General features: G+C 47.1%; 1 protein-coding gene across 1 annotated transcript in view; it reads left to right on the top strand.

The window, feature by feature from the left end:
• The first annotated feature begins 601 nt into the window (after positions 1-601).
• The window catches only part of LOC139268176 (ADAMTS-like protein 2), a 203,128-nt gene continuing 184,814 nt past the window's right edge, over positions 602-18,915 (top strand). Inside the window, exon 1 of the mRNA XM_070886228.1 lies at positions 602-729. Coding sequence (XP_070742329.1) covers positions 602-729 — 128 coding nt within the window. The remainder of the gene's footprint in view (positions 730-18,915) is intronic.

Here is an 18,915-nt window from a genome sequence, read left to right as displayed (position 1 = left end):
CATGTGGCTTTCATTTCTGCTGGCTTTGAATTACCAGGTTGTCTCCACACATGAGGGAAAAAGCCCCAGCGGATCCTGTCTATTCTCCTTAACGTCTGGGATTAAAAAGGAAACGTTTCCTCTTTTAACCTGCTGCGCAAGCTTCAAAGGCAGGCAAGGCAGGCAGGAGGTGGCTCTTGGTCCCAGCCCCCTTGTGACTTGTTGAGTGACTGACTGACTTGCAGCCACTGGCGTGGATCGGCAAGTCTGAATGCTTGTTCAGGTCGACTGCTTCCCCTCCTGACTTGCAGTCTGTCCTCCTCTCTTGTGTCGCTTTTTTTTGGGGGGGGGTGGGGTGGGGAGAGAGAGAAAAAAAATGAGTTCAAAAGAATGTGCAGTAAGTACACACACACAAAGCTGGATCAGAGTTCCGGGAGGAAAAAGAATGGGTGTCTTTCCCTTTTCAGCTGGGGTCTTGCACATACACACACACATGCACACACACACAGCTAGTCTAGCTTGTCAATCAGGGTAAATGGAGCGATGTGCTCCCCTCGCTTGCACCCACAGGTTGTAAAGTCATTAATTGCTCTCCATCCAGGTTTCATCAAGTTCTCCCTTGATGTGTTGCTCCTGCAGTTCTGCTGGAGAATGGCTGCCAGGGCTTGGAATCTCAGCAACAGGTCTGCTGTGCTTTTCACCTATTCTCTGCTTTTCCTTCTGTGGCGGGCTGAGGCTGTCGGCTATCCGGTAAGTTTTGGTTCTTACCCCCCCACCCCCCCTCCTCCGACACGCTCGTGGAGCTTTGGGGCTGTATTTTCCTCTCTCGTTGGAGCAGCAGCCTATTTCACAGAAGGACAGTGCAAGACAAAAGCTGGTTCAGTGCAAGATCTTCTCACGTGTGTGTGTGAGGGGTGGTGAAGAAACATTTGTTTCTTCGTGTGATTCGATACTTTATTTTCAAAGTTTTAAAGATTTTTTTAAAAAGAAACTCTTCCCCCCCCCCCCCCAAGTCAGTTTGTTCAACGTTTGGCTTCAATGTTTTTTTTAAATGGCATTGATTTTTTTATGTTTTCCAGATTTGAGAGAGAGAGAGAACTTTTTTATTTGGCAGAAATGATTTAAAGGATTTTGGAGAATATATAAATCAAACTGTCCGCTTTAAACACGAGTTGGATGTGTATTGTGTGTGCTTTGGATAACAGGGTCTCGCTGTACTGACTGACTGCCCAGTTAAACTGAAACACCCTATCTTAATGCTTTTTCATGCTCCAAAGTGTGTTAATACGGGTTTCCTTTTTAACCCCACTGTTTCCAATTGCAGGCTCCCATCACACACACACACTCTCTCTCTCATACGGCAGCAGCTTTTAAAAACCTCCTGTGTTTAGTCGCGTTTCATTCTCGAGAAATGAAATCCCTCGCACACACAAACTAACTTTTAGTTTCCCCACTGACAGCTTATTGATATTGGGACTCGCGGCTTATTTGGTGTGGCATTTGTTGTTGCATCCGCTTGTTGCACAAGTTGGAAATTTAAATTTTAAAAGATAAGTGAGGATTTCAAAGTGTGGAGGTGGAGTGATTGGGAAGCAGTGGGATGTTTTTATAAAATATTTGACGAATGGTACAAGATGGGCATTTGAATTTAAAAAAGATTTTAAAAAAACTGGAAGTGTTGAGGTGAAAATGATTTGGGATGAAGTGTTTGTGTAAAGCGAGGACAAGATGGGAATTGAAATTAAAAAAACATTTCATCCCAATCATATTCACCGCAACACTTTAATCTGTTTAATTCAAAGGAAAAGGTGAGGGAATGTGACCTGGTCTGTGTTTTTTGCCCTTTTTAAACGCCGGCGTGGTTGCTGGGAGGAGGGCAGTGTGCGGATAGAGAGGTTGGCCAGGGTGCTTGTCTAGACGAGGGAGAGGCACACATGAACGTTTTGCCTCAAACATGAAGCCCTTTCATCTGGCCCTGGTTCGGGGGCTGTGTTGGTTTCTCTGGCACATCACGTGGGATTTGTTTTGTCTCTGGCCGCTCTAGTGAGTTGCCAGCCCCGGGGTGAGAGAGCAGCCGCTGTTAGACGCAGGAGGGAGGGGAGAGAGTGTGTGTGTGTGTGTGTGTGTGCTTGATCAACCCGCTTGCGGCAAAGGTTGCTTTTTAACATGAACTTAGCGACTGCACTTCAAGACTTTGTAAATCTCTGGCTCCTTCCACACACACACACACACACAAATCCCAAATTGGGCATCATTAACTGAAATCATTAGCTAAATATTTCCCCATGAAAGAGGAAAAACAACATGTTTCAAAGATTATTCGTTTTTTGTTTGTGTTCTTTTGAGGTTTTCCCACAGTTGCCGAGCGCTTAGATCACAGCAATTCCCCCCCACCCGACAAGGATCCTGATTTAAATCTGGAGGTCCCGACACTAAGCGGGAGCCCATGGGAAATGTAGCAAATTGCCAGAACCCGTCAGGTGGAGAGACTCCCTTCAAGCTCAAACGTGCGAACAATGCTCCATGTTTATTTTGTACAGAACTTGTATTTCTAAAGCGCCCTCAGGACGACCCCAAAGTGCTGCACAGCCATAGAAGTACTTTTTTTAATGAAGTGTAGTCACTGTTGTAATGTTGGAAAGGTGCCAGTCAATTTGCTCCTCCAAACAGCAATGTCATGACCAGATATTCTGATTTATTATTGGTTGAATGGAGAACTCCCCTTACTCTTCTAAATTAGGCTACCGGGAAAGGGCAGGTGAGTGGGAGCAGCTGAGAGTCTCGACGGGCCAAATGGCTGCCTTCTGCGCTGTAACCATTCTATGATTCTGTAGTGCTATGGGATATTTTACATCCAGCTGAGAGGGCAGACAGGGCCTCAGTTTTACATCTCTTCTGAAAGATGGCGTTTCCGACAGTGCAGAACTCCCTCAGTACCGGTCTGATGAGGGGCCAAGATAGAGTGGAGAAGATGGACCCCATATCCCTTAGCAGAGGGGGGTCAAGAACCAAGGGGCAAAGATTGAAAGTAATTGGTAGGAGGATTTGAGGGGGCGTTTCTTCACTGAGAGGGTGGTAGGGGTCTGGACCTCACTGCCTGAAAGGGTGGTAGAGGCAGAAACCCTCACCACATTTTAAAAAAGTATTTGGATGTGCACCTAAAGTGCCGTAGCCCACAGGGCTACGGACCAAGAGCTGGAAAGTGGAATTAGGCTGGATAGCTCTTTGTTGGCCGGCGCAGACAAAATGGGCCGAAATGGCCTCCTTCCACGCTGTACATTTCTATAATTCTATGATGTCAGTCTGGAATTTGTCTCTGGAGCGGGGCTTGAACCCATAACCAGTGCCGAGGGAGCGCTGTACTGGCAGAGGTGACTCAGGCGAGAGTGCTACCACTGAGCCAGGGCTGAAACCTGAGTTGAGGCAGCAATTAACAGGGACAGATCTTTTCCACAAAATGTAGCTGTAGTGGGTTCCTCCTTTCCTGCCCTCCTGTGTAGCCACTGACTCTGCTGGGTACAGGTCCATGGGCCGAGCATCCTTCGAGGCAGTCATTCCTCCTGCTGAAGCACACACCATCATTCTCATTGGCTCAGCTGTAATACACTCAAATAATGTTCTTCATCGACATTCACACAGCAGCACAGTTTAGGGGGGAGGAAATTAAGGGAAGGAAAATATAAACCAAACGCTTTTATTCAATATTCATTGACCCCCTCCCAAATCAAAAAACACCACACTCTAAAAAGAGCTACACCAAAAGCCGTGGTTCAAATCTCTTGGCTAACAGGCCAAAGGCACAACACCTACGCTCTCTCTGGCTCTCTATCTCTCTCATAAGAACATAAGAAATAGGAACAGGAGTAGGCCATACGGTCCCTCGAGCCTGCTCCGCCATTCAAAAAGATCATGGCTGATCTGATCATGGACTCGGCTCCACTTCCCTGCCCATTCCCCATAATCCCTGATCCCCTTATCGGTTAAGAAACTGTCTATTTCTGTCTTAAATTTATTCAATATCCCAGCTTCCTCAGCTCTCTGAGGCAGTGAATTCCACAGATTTACAACCCTCTGAGAGAAGAAATTTCTCCTCAGCTCAGTTTTAAATGGGCGGCTCCTTATTTTAAGATCGTACCATCTAGTTCTAGTCTCCCCCATCAGTGGAAACATCCTCTCTGCATCCACCTTGTCAAACCCCCTCATAATCTTATACGTTTCGATAAGATCACCTCTCATTCTTCTGAATTCCAATGAGTAGAGGCCCAACCTACTCAACCTTTTCTTATAAGTCAACCCCCTCATGCCCGGAATCAACCTAGTGAACCTTCTCTGAACTGCCTCCAAAGCAAATATATCCTTTCGTAAATATGGGAATACTGCGTGCAGTTTTGGTTTCAAGTGTGGCCTCACCAATACCTTATATAGCTGTAGTAAGACTTCCCTGCTTTTGTACTGCATCCCCTTTGCAATAAAGGCCAAGATACCATTGGCCTTCCTGATCACTTGCTGTACCTGCATACTATCATTTTGTGTTTCATGCACAAGTACCCCCAGGTCCTGCTATACTGCAGCACTTTGCAATCTTTCTCCATTTAAATGCTTTTTTTCTGCCAAAGTGCATGACCTCACACTTTCCGACATTATACTCCATCTGCCAAATTTTTGCTCACTCACTTAGCCCGTCTATGTCCTTTTGCAGATTTTTTGTGTCCTCCTCGCACACTGCTTTTCCTCCCATCTTTGTATCGTCAGCAAACTTGCCTGCGTTACACTCAGTCCCTTCTTCCAAGTTGTTAATATAGATTGTAAATAGTTGGGGTCCCAGCACTGTTCCCTGCGGCACCCCACTAGTTACTGTTTGCCAACCAGAGAATGAACCATTTATCCCGACTCTCTGTTCTTTGTTAGTTAGCCAATCCTCTATCCATGTTAATATATTACCCCCAACCCCGTAAACTTTTATCTTGTGCAGTAACCTTTTATGTGGCACCTTGTCAAATACCTTTTGGAAGTCCAAATACACCAAATCCACTGGTTCCCCTTTATCCACCCTGTTTGTTACATCCTCAAAGAACTCCAGCAAATTTGTCAAACACTACTTCCTCTTCATAAATCCATGTTGACTCTGCCTTACCGAATTTTGCTTTTCCAAATGTCCTACTACTGTTTTAATAATGGACTCTAAAATTTTCCCAACCACAGATGTTAGGCTAACTAGTCTATAGTTCCCTGCTTTTTGTCTGCCTCCTTTTTTTAAATAGGGGCGTTACATTTGCAGTTTTCCAATCTGTGGAACCTCTCCAGAATCCAGGGAATTTTGGTAAATTACAACCAATGTATCCACAAACCCTGCTGCTACTTCTATTAAGACCCTAGGATGCAAGCTATCAGGTCCAGGGGATTTATCTGCCTTTAGTCCCATTATCTACTGAGTACCACCTCCTTAGTTATTGTGATTGTGTTAAGATCCCCCCCCCCCCCCTATAGCCCCTTGACTATCCACAGTCGGAATATTGTTGGTGTCCTCGACCGTAAAGACTGATACAAAACATTTGTTCAGAGTTTCTGCCATCTCCATGTTCCCCATTACTAATTCCCCGGTCTCGTCCTCTAAGGGACCAACATTTACTTTAGCCACCCTTTTCCTTTTTATATACCTATAGAAACTCTTGCTATCTGTTTTTATATTTCGTGCTAGTTTACTTTCATAGCCTATCTTCTGTTTCTTAATCATTTTTTTAGTCGTTCTTTGCTGGCTTTTAAAAGCTTGCCAATCTTCTGTTCTCCCACTAGATTTGGCCACATTGTATGCCCTTGTTTTTAATTGGATACTGTCCTTTATTTCTTTAGTTAGCCACGGATGGCTATCTTTTCTCTTACACCCTTTCCTCCTCACTGGAATATATTTTTCTTGAGAGTTGTGAAATATCTCCTTAAATGTACTCCACTGTTCATCAACTGTCCTACACTTTAATCTATTTTCCCAGTTCACTTTACCCAACTCTGCCCTCATACCTTCATAATCTCCTTTATTTAAGCTTAGTACGCTGGTTAGAGATCCAACTTTCTCACCCTCCATCTGAATTTGAAATTCAATTATGCTATGATCACTCATTCCAAGGGGATCCTTTACTAGGAGATTGTTTATTAATCCTGTCTCATTACACAGGACCAGATCTAAAATAGCCTGCACCCTGCCTGGTTGGTTCTGTTACGTATTGCTCAAGGAACCCGTCCCTTATGCACTCTATGAACTCCTCCTCAAGGCTACCCTGCCCAATTTGATTATCACAGTGCTGTTTGTGGGAGCCTGCTTGTGCGCAAATTGGCTGCTGCTTTTCCCACATTACAACAGTGACTACACTCCAAAAGCTGTAAAGTGCTTTGAGACATCTGGTGGTCGTGAAAGGTACTATATAAATGCAAGTCTTTCTTCTTTCTCCTCCATTGGTGGACGTGCCTTTAGCTGTCTAGGCTCTAAGCTCTGGAGTTCACTCCCTGAACCTCTCCACCTCTCTACCTCTTTTCCTTTAAGACTCTAGTTAAAACTCAACTCTTTGAGCAAGTTTTTGGTCACCTCTCCAAATACCTCCTTATGTGGCTCGGTGTCAGATTCTGTCCGATAATGCTCCTGTGGAGCGCCGTGGGGCGTAAAGGCACTTGTTACATTTAGATCGGGTTATTCCCATAAACCAGTGTCCCCAATTGCTTTACAAGGCAGAGCTGGAGAGCAAGATGGGGAGGGATAACCAAGACCTGGTCAAATAAGAAAGACTTGGATTTATATAGCGCCTTTCACGACCACCGGAAGTCTCAAAGCGCTTTACAGATAATGAAGTACTTTTTGAAGTGTAATCACTTTTTGTAATGGAGTTTACAGGAGGCTTTTGAAGGCAGGCAGTGATGTATTGAGGTGAAGTCTGTTTCAGAGAGATTTTGGCAGAGGACAGGAGTGTGCTGAATGGGTGAGTAGCCTCCAATGGATGCTAAGTGTAAGCTTGGCTCAGCCCCGTTGGAGCACATAATCAAGGCTGATATTCCAGTGCACTACTAGGGAGTGCTACATTGTCAGAGGTGCCATCCTTTGGATGAATCATTAGGCTAAGCCTCGTCGGCCTGTTCCGATGGTTTGGGTGGTGCTGAAGATTCCATCGTAATTTTGGAAGACCGAAGTGGGCCCAATGTCCTGGCAAATATTTCACACTCAACCAGTGCCACTCACAGCAACAAAAATGACCAGTCCATCTCATTTGTTGCTTGTGGGATCTTGCTCTGCACCTCAATAGTTGGCACATTGCTGACATAAACAGACTGCCGCAGTGTGACTATTGCTGGGAGTGATTTGGCATATTTCTAAGACATAATAAAGCACCATGCAATGTTTCATGTGGAGATGAGACTGCAGGATGGGACATTCGATGGTGGATGGTGGCCTTTAATCAGGAGTGAGAGAGACAGCGGAAGGATTTGAGGATTATGGCAAGGATCATTAATTCAATTTTCTGTGGTGATGAGTGTGTGTATGTGTGTGTGTGTGGGCCACAGAGCTCTTTACAGAAGTTACAGCATAGCAGTGGGATTATTTTTCCTTTTTCTAGCCCCGGGGTAATGAGGTTGATTGAAGCTAACTGCACAGATAGAGATCAAGCCTTGGTCTGCGCAGTACAGCAGGCAGTGGAAATAACCAATGAACTGCCGGGGGCGGGGCAGTGGGGGAGGGGGGCAGCGGGACAGCATTCAAGTTGTTTGTTCTTCCTATTGTATCTGAGAGGTCAGAGGGCGACCCGCTCCCAGGCTTCCACTACTGCTTTTTGACAACTGACCACCAGGCGTCACATGAGCAGCCTAGCGAAGACCCTCTGTTCTCGCCTCCAGTGTCAGCTGTGGCTCAGTGGAGAAGGTTGTGGGTTCAAGTCCCACTCCAGGAACTTGAGCACATAAATCTAGGTTGACACTCCCAGTGCAGTGCTGAGGGAGCGCTGCACTGTCAGAAGTGCCGAATTTCAGATGAGACGTTAAACCGAGGCTCCATCTGCTCTCTCAGGTGGCACTGATAAAAGATTCCATGGCATTATTTCGAAGAGCAGAGGAGTTATCCCCAGTGTCCTGGCCAATATTTAACCTTCAATCAACATGATAAAAACAGATTATCTGGTTATTATCACATTGCTGTATGTGGGAACTTGCTGTGCGCAATTTGGCTGCCGCGTTGCCCATATTACAACAGATTACACTCCAAAAGAACTTCAGTGGCTGTAAAGCACTTTAAGACGTCCAGTGGTCGTGAAAGGCGCTATATAAATGCAAGTCTTTTTCTTTTCTGCCTCCCTCTTTCCTTATCTCTCTTCTCTTTCCTTATCTCTTTTCCCTTTCCTTTCTCTCGCTCTCTCTCTCACCTCCAGCTGGCACCTGATTGTAGTGAAGTGGAACTCAGCCCATATTGCCTTCACTCAGTGCTGCTCTCCGTTTGAGTTTATACATTTGTTTCTGGAATTTTCTGTACTTTAGGTAGGAAGGAATTCCTCTGGGTCTTAATTTCCTCACTAATGACTGCTAATTATTTTACATGTAATAATTTATCTAAATTTACTAGCTGGCAGTGCCGAGTGTGTGGATTTTAATCAGATCCATACTGTTATTGTTATTCCTGCTCCAGATTTCCCCTCCCTTTTCACGCCCCCTTTGTTTGCTGAGGTTGTTGACCCTTGTACGACTCCACGTTGCTGACAACCCTCCAGGAACTCACGCAGGTGGTCATTATTCTTTTGTGAGCATAGACAGTAAGTGTTGGCAGACTATTCAACTGGGAAGGCATCGTAGCCAAGCCCAATCCTGCCCGTGGTCTGCAGATTTTGCGGCAGGGAGGTGTGTGGACAGTCATCGGGAGCGCAAACTGTGCCTGTTTCCACCCCCCCCCCCCCTTTCCCCACCCCCCTATAATTTTAGGTCAGAGGGAAAAATCGTGACTTGGGTCAAATCAGACATTGAATCTGGGCAGTATGGCTTAGTACCATGCTGGACAGGACATTCACCCATTGAGGGTGGTGGGGGGGGGGATGTTTTATTTGTTCCTGGGATGTGGGCTTTAATGACAAAGCCAGCATTTATTGTCCACGAGAAGGTGGTGGTGAGCCACCATTGCAGAGGGCAGTTCAGAACTAACCACATTGCTGTGGGACTGGAGTCACATATAGGCCAGACGGGCTAAGGGCGGCAGATTTCCTTCCCTAAAGGACGTTAGTGAACCAAATGGGTTTTTATGACAATCCGGCAGTTTCATGGTCACCATTACTGATACAGGTACTCGCTTTTCATTCCAGATTTATTTAATTAACTGCATTTAAATTCCCCAGCTGCCGTGGTGGGATTAAAACTCGTGTCTCTGGATAATTAGTCTAGGCCTCTGGATCACTAGTCCAGTAACATAACAACTTTTCTACTGTACCCCTTGAATGTTATTTAAAGGACACTTGCACTGTTAGGACATCATCGGAATATGCCTTTCAGTGATGCCACATGCTGACACGTATGTCAGAAAATGCCACTGTTATGAGAACCACATGTGTATGACACAACAGGACATGCGCGTGTGCTCTGGGCTGTCTGTCTCTCTTGGACCAACAACAACTTGTATTTATATAGCGCCTTTAACGTAGTAAAACATCCCAAGGCGCTTCACAGGAGTATTATGTGATTAAAAATTTGACACCGAGCCGCCATAAGTAGAAATTAGCACAGGTGACCAAAAGCTTGGTCAAAGAGGTATGTTTTAAGGAGCGTCTATAAGGAGGGTAGAGAGGCGGAGAGGTTTAGGCAGGGAGTTCAAGAGCTTGGGCCTAGGCAACAGAAGGCACGACCACCAATGGTTGAGCGATTATAATCAGGGATGCCCAAGAGGGCAGAATTAGAGGAGCGCAGACATCTCGGGTTGTGGGGCTGGAGGAGATTACAGAGATAGGGAGGGGCGAGGCAATGGAGGGATTTGAAAATAAGGATGAGAATTTTGAAATCAAGGCATTGCTTAACCGGGAGCCAATATAGGTCAGTGAGCACAGGAGTGATAGGTGATCGTGACTTGGTGCGAGTTAGAACACGGGCTACCGAGTTTTGGATCTCCTCTAGTTTACGTAGGGTAGAATGTGGGAGGCCAGCCGGGAGTGCGTTGGAGTAGTCACGTGTAGAGGTAATAAGGGCATGGATGAGGGCTTCGGCAGCGGATGAGCTGAGGCAAGGGCTGAGACTAGCCACAATTCCTCTTGTAATCAAAGTGTACAAGAGACCTGGCAAGGTTGCCAAGAGTGAGAGTGGCGGAACAGAGGTAGTGCACACACTCGCAGGGAGAATGAGGATGAGGGGGAGAGCCAACCAGGCCCTACTGTCCTATACATCCAAGGGAGGAGGCTGATTCCAGTGTTGCTGGGATTAACGGCCCAGCCCACTCGCTCAGGCCGGGCCACTAGGTGGCACTGTGGCACGCACTGCGCCACGGAGTGTTGGCTTGAGGGTTTGCGCCACTGATCCACCCCCCAGATACTGAGTTTCTGATCTCGGCGAATCACAGGCAGGGACCGAGGGGGTGGGGAAGCACTCCCTCACAGGGAGAGTCACCCTCCTACCTGCTCTCCTACACCCCCTCGTGGCTGGTATTGGAAGAGCATTGACAGTCCTGAATATCTAAAAAAGAAAGAAACATTTGCATTTATATAGCGCCTTTCACGACCACTGGATGTCCCAAAGCGCTTTGCAGCCAATGAAATAGTTTTTGGAGCGTAGTCACTGTTGTAATGTGGGAAACGCAGCACAAGCAAGCTCCCACAAACAGCAATGTGATGATGACCAGATCATCTGTTTTTGTTATGTTGATTGAGGGATAAATATTGGCCAGGGCGCCAGGGATAACTCCCCTGCTCTTCTTCAAAATAGTGGCATGGGATCTTTTACGTCCACCTCAGAGAGCAGACAGGGCCTCTGTTTAACATCTCATCCGAAAGACGGCACCTCTGACAGTGCAGCACTCCCACAGGAGTGTTGGCCTAGATTTATGTGCTCAAAAGTCCCTGGAGTGGGACTTGAACCCACAACCTTGGTTTTAATGTATCATCTGAAAGATGGCACTTCTGACAGCGCAGCACTCCCTCAGCACTGCACTGGAGTGTCAGCCGAGACTTTTGTGCTCAAGTCCCTGGGATGGAACTTGAACCCATGACCTTCTGACTCAGAGGCGAGAGTGCTACCCACTGAACCACAGCAACATGTTTCAGTATCAGAAAATCTGGTGAAGTTGTTTCGATTCTGTTACGTGGTGAGGCTGTCAATGGTCTACATTGGCCCACTGACATTCCACTTTAGAATGTCACTTTATCTTTCAAGCTGCTGCTGAGGCGGGACCCGATGGGGGGTGGAGGGGGTGGGGGGGGAGTTTCTATACAGCCCAGCGAGGTAAAAATCAGTCTGCGGTCCTGTACAGAACACTCAACACTCACCCTGGCACAGGGCAAAAAACCAGCAGTGCCTCCTCGGAGCATTAGGAACACAACATTGGCCATTGAGCGCCTCAGGTCTGCTCTGCCATTGGGTAAAATCAGGACTGATCCATTTTACTCGCCTTCGCTCCATATCCCGTGATATTCGTACTGAACAAAAATCTATCGATCTCTTCCTTGAAAGCTCCGGTTGCCCCCCAGTATCCACAGCCTTTTGGAGGACGGAGTTCCAGATTCCAGAGGAACAAAGGGACCTTGCAGTGCAGCTCCACAGATCCTTGAAGGTAGCAGGACTAAGAAGGCATACGGAATACTTGCCTTTATTAGCCGAGGCGTAGAATACAAGAGCAGGGAGGTTATGCTTGAACTGTATAAAACACTAGCTGGAATACTGCATGCAGTTCTGGTCACCACATTACAGGAAGGATGTGATTGCACTAGAGAGGGTACAGAGGAGATTTACGAGAATGTTACTGGGAGTGGAGAATTTTAGCTATGAGGAGAGATTGGAGCTACTGGGTTTGTTTTCTTTGAAACAGAGAAGGCTGAGGGGAGACCTTATTGAGGTGTATAACATTATGAGGGGCCTGGATAGAGTGGATGGGAAGGACCTATTTCCCTTAGCAGAGGGGTCAACAACGAGGGGGGCATAGATTTAAAGTAATTGGTAGGAGGTTTAGAGGGGATTTAAAGGGAGATTTCTTCACCCAGAGGGTGGTGGGTATTTGGAACTCACTGCCTGAAAGGGTGGTAGAGGCAGAAACCCTCATCACATTTAAAAAGTATCTGGATGTGCACTTGAAGTGCCGTAACCTGCAGGGCTACGGACCAAAAGCTGGAAAGTGGGAATAGGCTGGATAGCTCTTTGTCGGGTGGTGTAGACACAATGGGCCAAAATGGCCTCCTTCCGTGCTGTAAATTTCTGTGATTCCCGCGACCCTTTGTGTGAAGAAGTGCTTCCTGACTTCACCCTGAACGGCCTGGCTCTGATTTTAAAGTTATGCCCCCCCCTTGTTCTGGACTCCCTCACCAGAGGAAATAGTTTCTCTCTATCTACCCTATCAACTCCTTTAATCATCTTAAATACTGCAACGTTCTGGTCCATTTGAACTTCGAATGAATCCATCTCTTCATCTAATAATTAGAAAGATCCCGTAAGACATGCCTGGAATTCCTCTCGTGCCGGTGGCCTTGAGCTGCAGGCCACCATTTTTGAGTTTGTGTTTTCGGAAGGACAATACAACGCTGCTCAACCCCCATCGTCTTTCCTGCCGTTGACAATGTAACATTTGCCCAATTGATTTTGATCTCCTGAGGAAAGGGTCTGTAAAGTTTTCCTTGTCCCCAGGTCATCAGATTATGCTGCTGAGCTCTGGGATTGACTGAGGGGGGCCTGCAGGAAGACACGTTTATAAAAAAAAAACGCAGGAGTGACGTTGCATCAGGAAATCAGTGACCGAGTCAGTAGCTGCAGTACCAAACACAGACAATTAATTTATTCACAACACAGGCAGGACTATGGATTAATAACACTGCATTAAAAAAGACTTGCATTTATATAGCACCTTTCACAACCAGCCAATGAGGTACTTTTAGAGTGTAGTCACTGTTGCAATGTTAGAAATGCAACAGCCAATTTGCACCTAGCAATGACCAGATAGTCTGTTTTTTGTTATGTTGATTGAGGGATAAATATTGGCCAGGACACCAGGGATAACTCCCCTGCTCTTCTTCGAAATAGTGCAATGAAATCTTTTAAGTCCGCCTGACAGGGCAGACAGGGGCCTCGGTTTAACGTCTCATCCGAAAGACAGCACCTCCGACAGTGTAGTGCTCCCTCAGCACTGAACTGGAGCGTCAGCCTAGATTTTTGTGTTCAAGTCCCTGGAGTGAGACTTGAACCCATGACCTTCTGACTGATGGGGGCGAGGGTGCTACCCACTGAGCCAAGGTTGATACTTCACACTGGTTACTTGGACCAGCACAATAGCATAAGCTCGGAACATGTAACTGAACTTGAGCATTGCAACACTTGAAGCCAAGTTTCACTGTGGTGATCTAAGCAAGTGAGAATTTATGGTAAAGCTCACAGTCGCGTCGCCAATTCTGGTTGAATGTATTTGCTGGAGGTTTCAGCACATGATTTCCCAGCTCCAACCGCCTCGCCCAATCAAACCGTCTTTTTCTTACCTTCTCCAATATTTTTGGAATAAATAAAATGAAAGTGTTCAAAGAAAACGGCTGGGAAAAAAAACTTTTTTATAATTGACTTTATGATCTTTTTCCAGAATTGCTTGCAGCAGTGGCTAGGAGATCAATCTTTAATTCTTGGAGGGTTTTACGTAGAATTTATAGCACAGAAACAGGCCATTCGGCCCAACAGGTCCATGCCGATATTAAGGCTCCATGTTAGCCTCCTCCCACCCTGCTTCATCTCACCCTATCAGCATATCATAGAAACATAGAAAATAGGTGCAGGAATAGGCCATTCGGCCCTTCGAGCCTGCACCGCCATTCAATATGATCATGGCTGATCATGCAACTTCAGTACCCATTCCTGCTTTCTTTCCATACCCCCGATCCCTTTAGCCGTAAGGGCCACATGTAACTCACTTTTGAATATATCGAACGAACTGGACTCAACAACTTTCTGTGGTAGAGAATTCCACAGGTTCACAATTCTGAGTGAAGAAGTTTCTCCTCATCTCGATCCTAAATGGCTTACCCCTTATCATTAGACTGTGACCCCTGGTTCTGGACTTCCCCAACATGTACATATCCAGCTTCCCCTTAAATGCATCTATGCTATTTGCTTCAACCACTCCATGTGGTAGCGAGTTCTACATTCTAGTGTCAGCTATGGCTCAGTGGGTAGCATACTTGCGTCAGAAAGTTGTGGGTTCAAGTCCCACTCTAGGGACTTGAGCACATAAATCTCGGCTGACACTCCAGTGCAGTGCTGAGGGATTGCTGTCTTTTGGATGACACGTTAAACTAAGGCCCAGTCTGCCCTCCCGGGTGGATGTAAAAAATTCCATGGCACTATTTGAAGAAGAGCAGTGTAGTTATCCCCGGTGTCCTGGCCAATATTTATCCTTCAATCAACATCACTAAAATAGATAATCTGGTCATTATCACATTGCTGTTTGTGGGAGCTTGCTGTGCGTATATTGGCTGCCACGTTTCTCATATTACAACAGTGACTATCCTCCAGAAATACTTGCTTGGCTGTAAAGCGCTGTGGGCTGTCCAGTGGTAGTGAAAGGCGCTATATAAATGCAAGTCTTTCTTTCTTTATTTCTAACCACTGCCTGGGTTGGTAACCCGAGCTCACAGCCTCGCGGGGCATAAACTGCGGTGAAGTTTTTATTTTGGACTGGGTTTGTTATTTGAGGACTTTCCTTGTTGTGGCCGGGCTTCTTGGGTACTTCAGGGAGATGTGCTGTCCTGCTGCATTCCCAGGCTGAGGCTGAACCCACTTTGGGGATCATGCGTTCCCCTGTTCAGGAAACCTGCCCCAAGAATGGTGAAATGGCAGGAGGCAGCAAAATGCTTTAAGCATTCACACTCCTTTAAAAACAGATGGTGGGAATGCTTGTGAAAAGGTGAAAGAAAGAAGAAAGCCGGTTGACCTTGTTCAGGTTTCCTTAAGGGTCAGGAACAGCTGTGAGGGCATGCCGAATGCTTTCACATATTATGCAAGTTGAGACTTGGTGTGAGTGGGGTCTGCAGATGCCAAGAGATGCGAGAACAGTGATCATGACTGGAGCTTTTGCTTGTATGAACATGAAGACTGTAGTTCCCATATGGTGGTGGAGCAGGGGTCAAGTCACAGTCGGGATTAACCCAGGCATTGGTTCTACTCCCAACAGTCAGTCAACTACTTGAGTATAGCAAAGGAGCAATGTCTGAGGAGGTGGTTGTGACTGAGTTAAGCCCCCTAGTCCAAGAGGACCTCCGAGGACAGTTGGTTACCTGCAGTTCTCTTCTTAAGCAGTTCCCCGGAGTCAAGGATGACTTGCTTCCACACTAATGAGTTCTAAGGTGACTGATGAGACCACTGCGGGATCTCGGTCACAGGTGAGGCAGACGGTGGTTGGACGGACGGACGGGTGGGTGGGGTGTTTGGTTTGTCGTGCGCTCCTTCCACTGTTTATGTTTGGCTTCCGCGTGATCCCGATGAAGAAACTCAAGGTGTTCGGCGCCTTCTTGGATGCTTCTCCTCCACTTTGGGTAGTCTTGGGCCAGGGATTCCCAGCAGTCGGTGGGGATGTTACTCTTTTTCAAGGAGAATTTGAGGGTGTCCTTGAAGCCTTTTCTCTGCCCTCCTGGGACTCGCTTGCTTCGGGAGTCTAGTGTCGGGCATGCGAACGATGTGGGCCCGTCCATTGGAGCTGGTCTAGTGTGATCAATGCTTCGACTCTGTGGATGTTGGCCTGAGAGAGAACACTGACGTTGGTGCGCCTGTCCTGCCAATGGATTTGCAGGATCTTGTGGAGGCAGCGCTGGTGGTACTTCTCCAGTGCTTTGAGGTGACTGCTGTACATAGTTCATGTCTGTGCAATGTAGTACTGTACTGTTTGGTGAGTGGTAATTGATTGCCCTGGGAACCAACAGGAAGAGAGCTCAGAGGCCGGTGGGCCCAGGGATCAGCGTGTTCTGCAACCAATCGTAGTGCTTGAGGGTTGGATCTTGAGTCGGCCTGACAGGAGCAGCATGCGGTCCGACCTGGCATTCGGTGCAGCGGCCCTGACCGGCAAGGACCATCGGTAGGTCGGGGCCTTCACAGGAGCATACCACTTCAAGGTACAGTGCATGCTGGAGAGCTGTGAAGAGGGTGACTGGATTGGATGTCACCAAAGTCCAGGTCACTGATTGGAGCGTGGGCAGATACAGCAGGTACAGCGGGAACAGCGAGGTTGGGGCGCAGGAGCAGCGAGTGATTGTGGAGCAATGTGATCGGGGTCCAGGTGAGGCGAGGGCCCAGGGGCAGCACGGGCCAGCTCACACTGCGATGTGTTTGCGCACTTGGCATGTGCAGCAGAGCTGGTCTCCAATCGCCTTGGTTAATCCTTGCCACTGGACCAAGACCTAGCTCTGTCAAGCCCGTGTGGTGGCTGGTGTGCAACGGCCACCACACATTAAAAAAATCCAAGCACAGGCATCTTCCACCCTTCAGGATGTAGTTCGGGATCTGGACTATTAGGTCCTTCATTGAAACACCCGTGAACTCATCACTGTTTGGCGTGGAAGCAAGTCATCCTCGATACGAGAGACCGCCTATGATGATGAGTGCAATACTAATCACTCAACTTTTGTGAGACAGGGATCGTCTGTGTTCCTCGAGGCCTTTCCCAAATATTGTTTCATTAAGAAGGTCATTGAAGCCCTTCTTCTTTTGTATGATGGTAGCAAAGCAAATCAAATGTCAATATCTAAGTTGGATATCCAGGCTAAAGCTTCTGGTGTAACAGTGTGAGGGATATCTTGTAGGCTGCCTGCGAGCGTCGTCTGAGGACAGTGCTCAATGCTGTGTTCCAGGGTGTGAAGCCCTGCAGTAACCATGCATTCTGCAACAAATAGCAGCAGCAGAGCAGCAAAGGGGGGGCCTGAGGGTCTCATTGCCGAGTTCTTCCTGTCAGCTCTGCAATTTGGATGTGAATTTTTTTTCCTTCTGGATATATCTACAACCTTGCTGAAGCTGCAATTAGCTCTCGCTGCCTAGTGCACCTTTTGTTTGAACTTTGGCCAACTGACCCCGACAACCCGCCCCCCCCCCCCCGCTCTCTGTACAGTGAAGGAGTGGCATCGCAATTTAACAGTCACCATGATTCCTTCTGATCACCTTGTGCGTGTTTGTGACGTACTCGTTTCTTCCGCCACCTTTTTCCTGGTTGTGGATGTGCTCTGCCACGAGCTGGAAGGAGTACCACCGGCGGAAGGCTGTGTAGCTGAGTGCTGAGCCACAAGTGACACACCAGGTCCCCGGCAGCTTCGCTCTCCAGCTGATCTTGGTAGAGACTTGCATCAGGCTCGGGGGCGGGGTCCACGGCACTGTCGTTGGTGTGGGTTCGGTGCTTTTCAAGGTGGTGCCTGGAATAGAACTCTCCCTAGTGGACTACTGCCCCACCTGGTGGACCACTGTGGTAATGCAACTACCGCTGCAGATGATAAAAAGGTCATGTGATATAGTCACATGATAACAGTTAAACGCCATCTTGCGTAGTGTGTTTGTTAGTGATATCGTGAGAATATATCACCGTGCCCACTGTCATTTGTGGAGGACATCTCACTGTGCCCACTGACGCGTGTGTGCACAGGACACGGCATGTTTCGAGGTCTACTGGGAAAAGACCATTTCCATCTTGAACCCAGTATTTCTAAATCACTATTTTCTTTATATCTAAAGTTTTATTTTTTTAAAAGACGGAAGTCTTTCAACTGTAACACATTGTGAAAATTATTAGACTATCTGATTAACATGGTGTTTGCCACGTGTTCTCTCTGGTATTCCAATCTCTGCAGACCTCATCCTTTCCAGACTCCGCTGAGTAATTCCGCCAATCTTTCCACCAGCCTTCCTGTTCTGTGCTATCTTATTATGTGCCATGTTTGTCTTTAAACAACAGGAGTGTGAATTGAAACGGAGTGATTCTGCCCATGGAAAATCCTTCCTCCGATATATTTACTCTCTCTCTCTCTCTCTCTCTCTCTCTCTCGTATCAAGGTTTATGTAATAGAATTCTTAATAACCCTACTCTTTAAAATTTCTGCATAACTGCACTCCAAAAGTACTTCATTGGCTGTAAAGCACTTTGAGATGTCCGGTGGTCGTGAAAGGCTCTATATAAATGCTTATAAGAGTCAAGTGGCTTGTTGGTTGCTTCAAAATTGGATTATTATTGCACAGAACTTGCATTTCTCACATTGGCCAATTAGGAATGCACAACACTATTGGCTTTTATTAAAAGTACAAAGAAACCAGTTTTGCTCAGTGGAGGATATTGGGCCCTTGGCCTTGATCCTACCTCGCATGTCACATTGACCGTGTTTCTGCTGGCATTCACCTTTTTAAGACGTTCGCACCAAACCCCTTGCTGCTTTGAAGGGTGAGGAATGCTGTTATGGATACTACTTTAGGGGGAGGGGAGGGGTAATCAGGCTCTCTTGCCCTTTCTCACGCCAGTGTTCCTGTCGGGTAACCCACACAGGGAGATGCAGTCTCCGACACTGGGCCAGCTTTAACTGTATTCTACTTCGCTACTCACCTCTCTCACTGCCGCGTGTGCCCCCTGAGCCCAATGGTTTATGGCTTATTGTGCGAAGCCCACATGCAGTGTGTAGCTCACCTCCTGTTTGGTGTGAGTGGGTGGGTGAGTGAGCCTTGCCCCAGGTTGGGATGTGCATAAGAAGACCCAACCTGGTTGGTACAGACCACCTCTTGATGGCAGTG

This window comes from Pristiophorus japonicus, chromosome 8 (genome assembly GCF_044704955.1).
Source record: "Pristiophorus japonicus isolate sPriJap1 chromosome 8, sPriJap1.hap1, whole genome shotgun sequence".
Classification (NCBI taxonomy): Eukaryota; Metazoa; Chordata; class Chondrichthyes; family Pristiophoridae; genus Pristiophorus; species Pristiophorus japonicus.
Note: the sequence above shows the minus strand (reverse complement) of the source record. Positions and strands in the feature narration are given on the sequence as shown.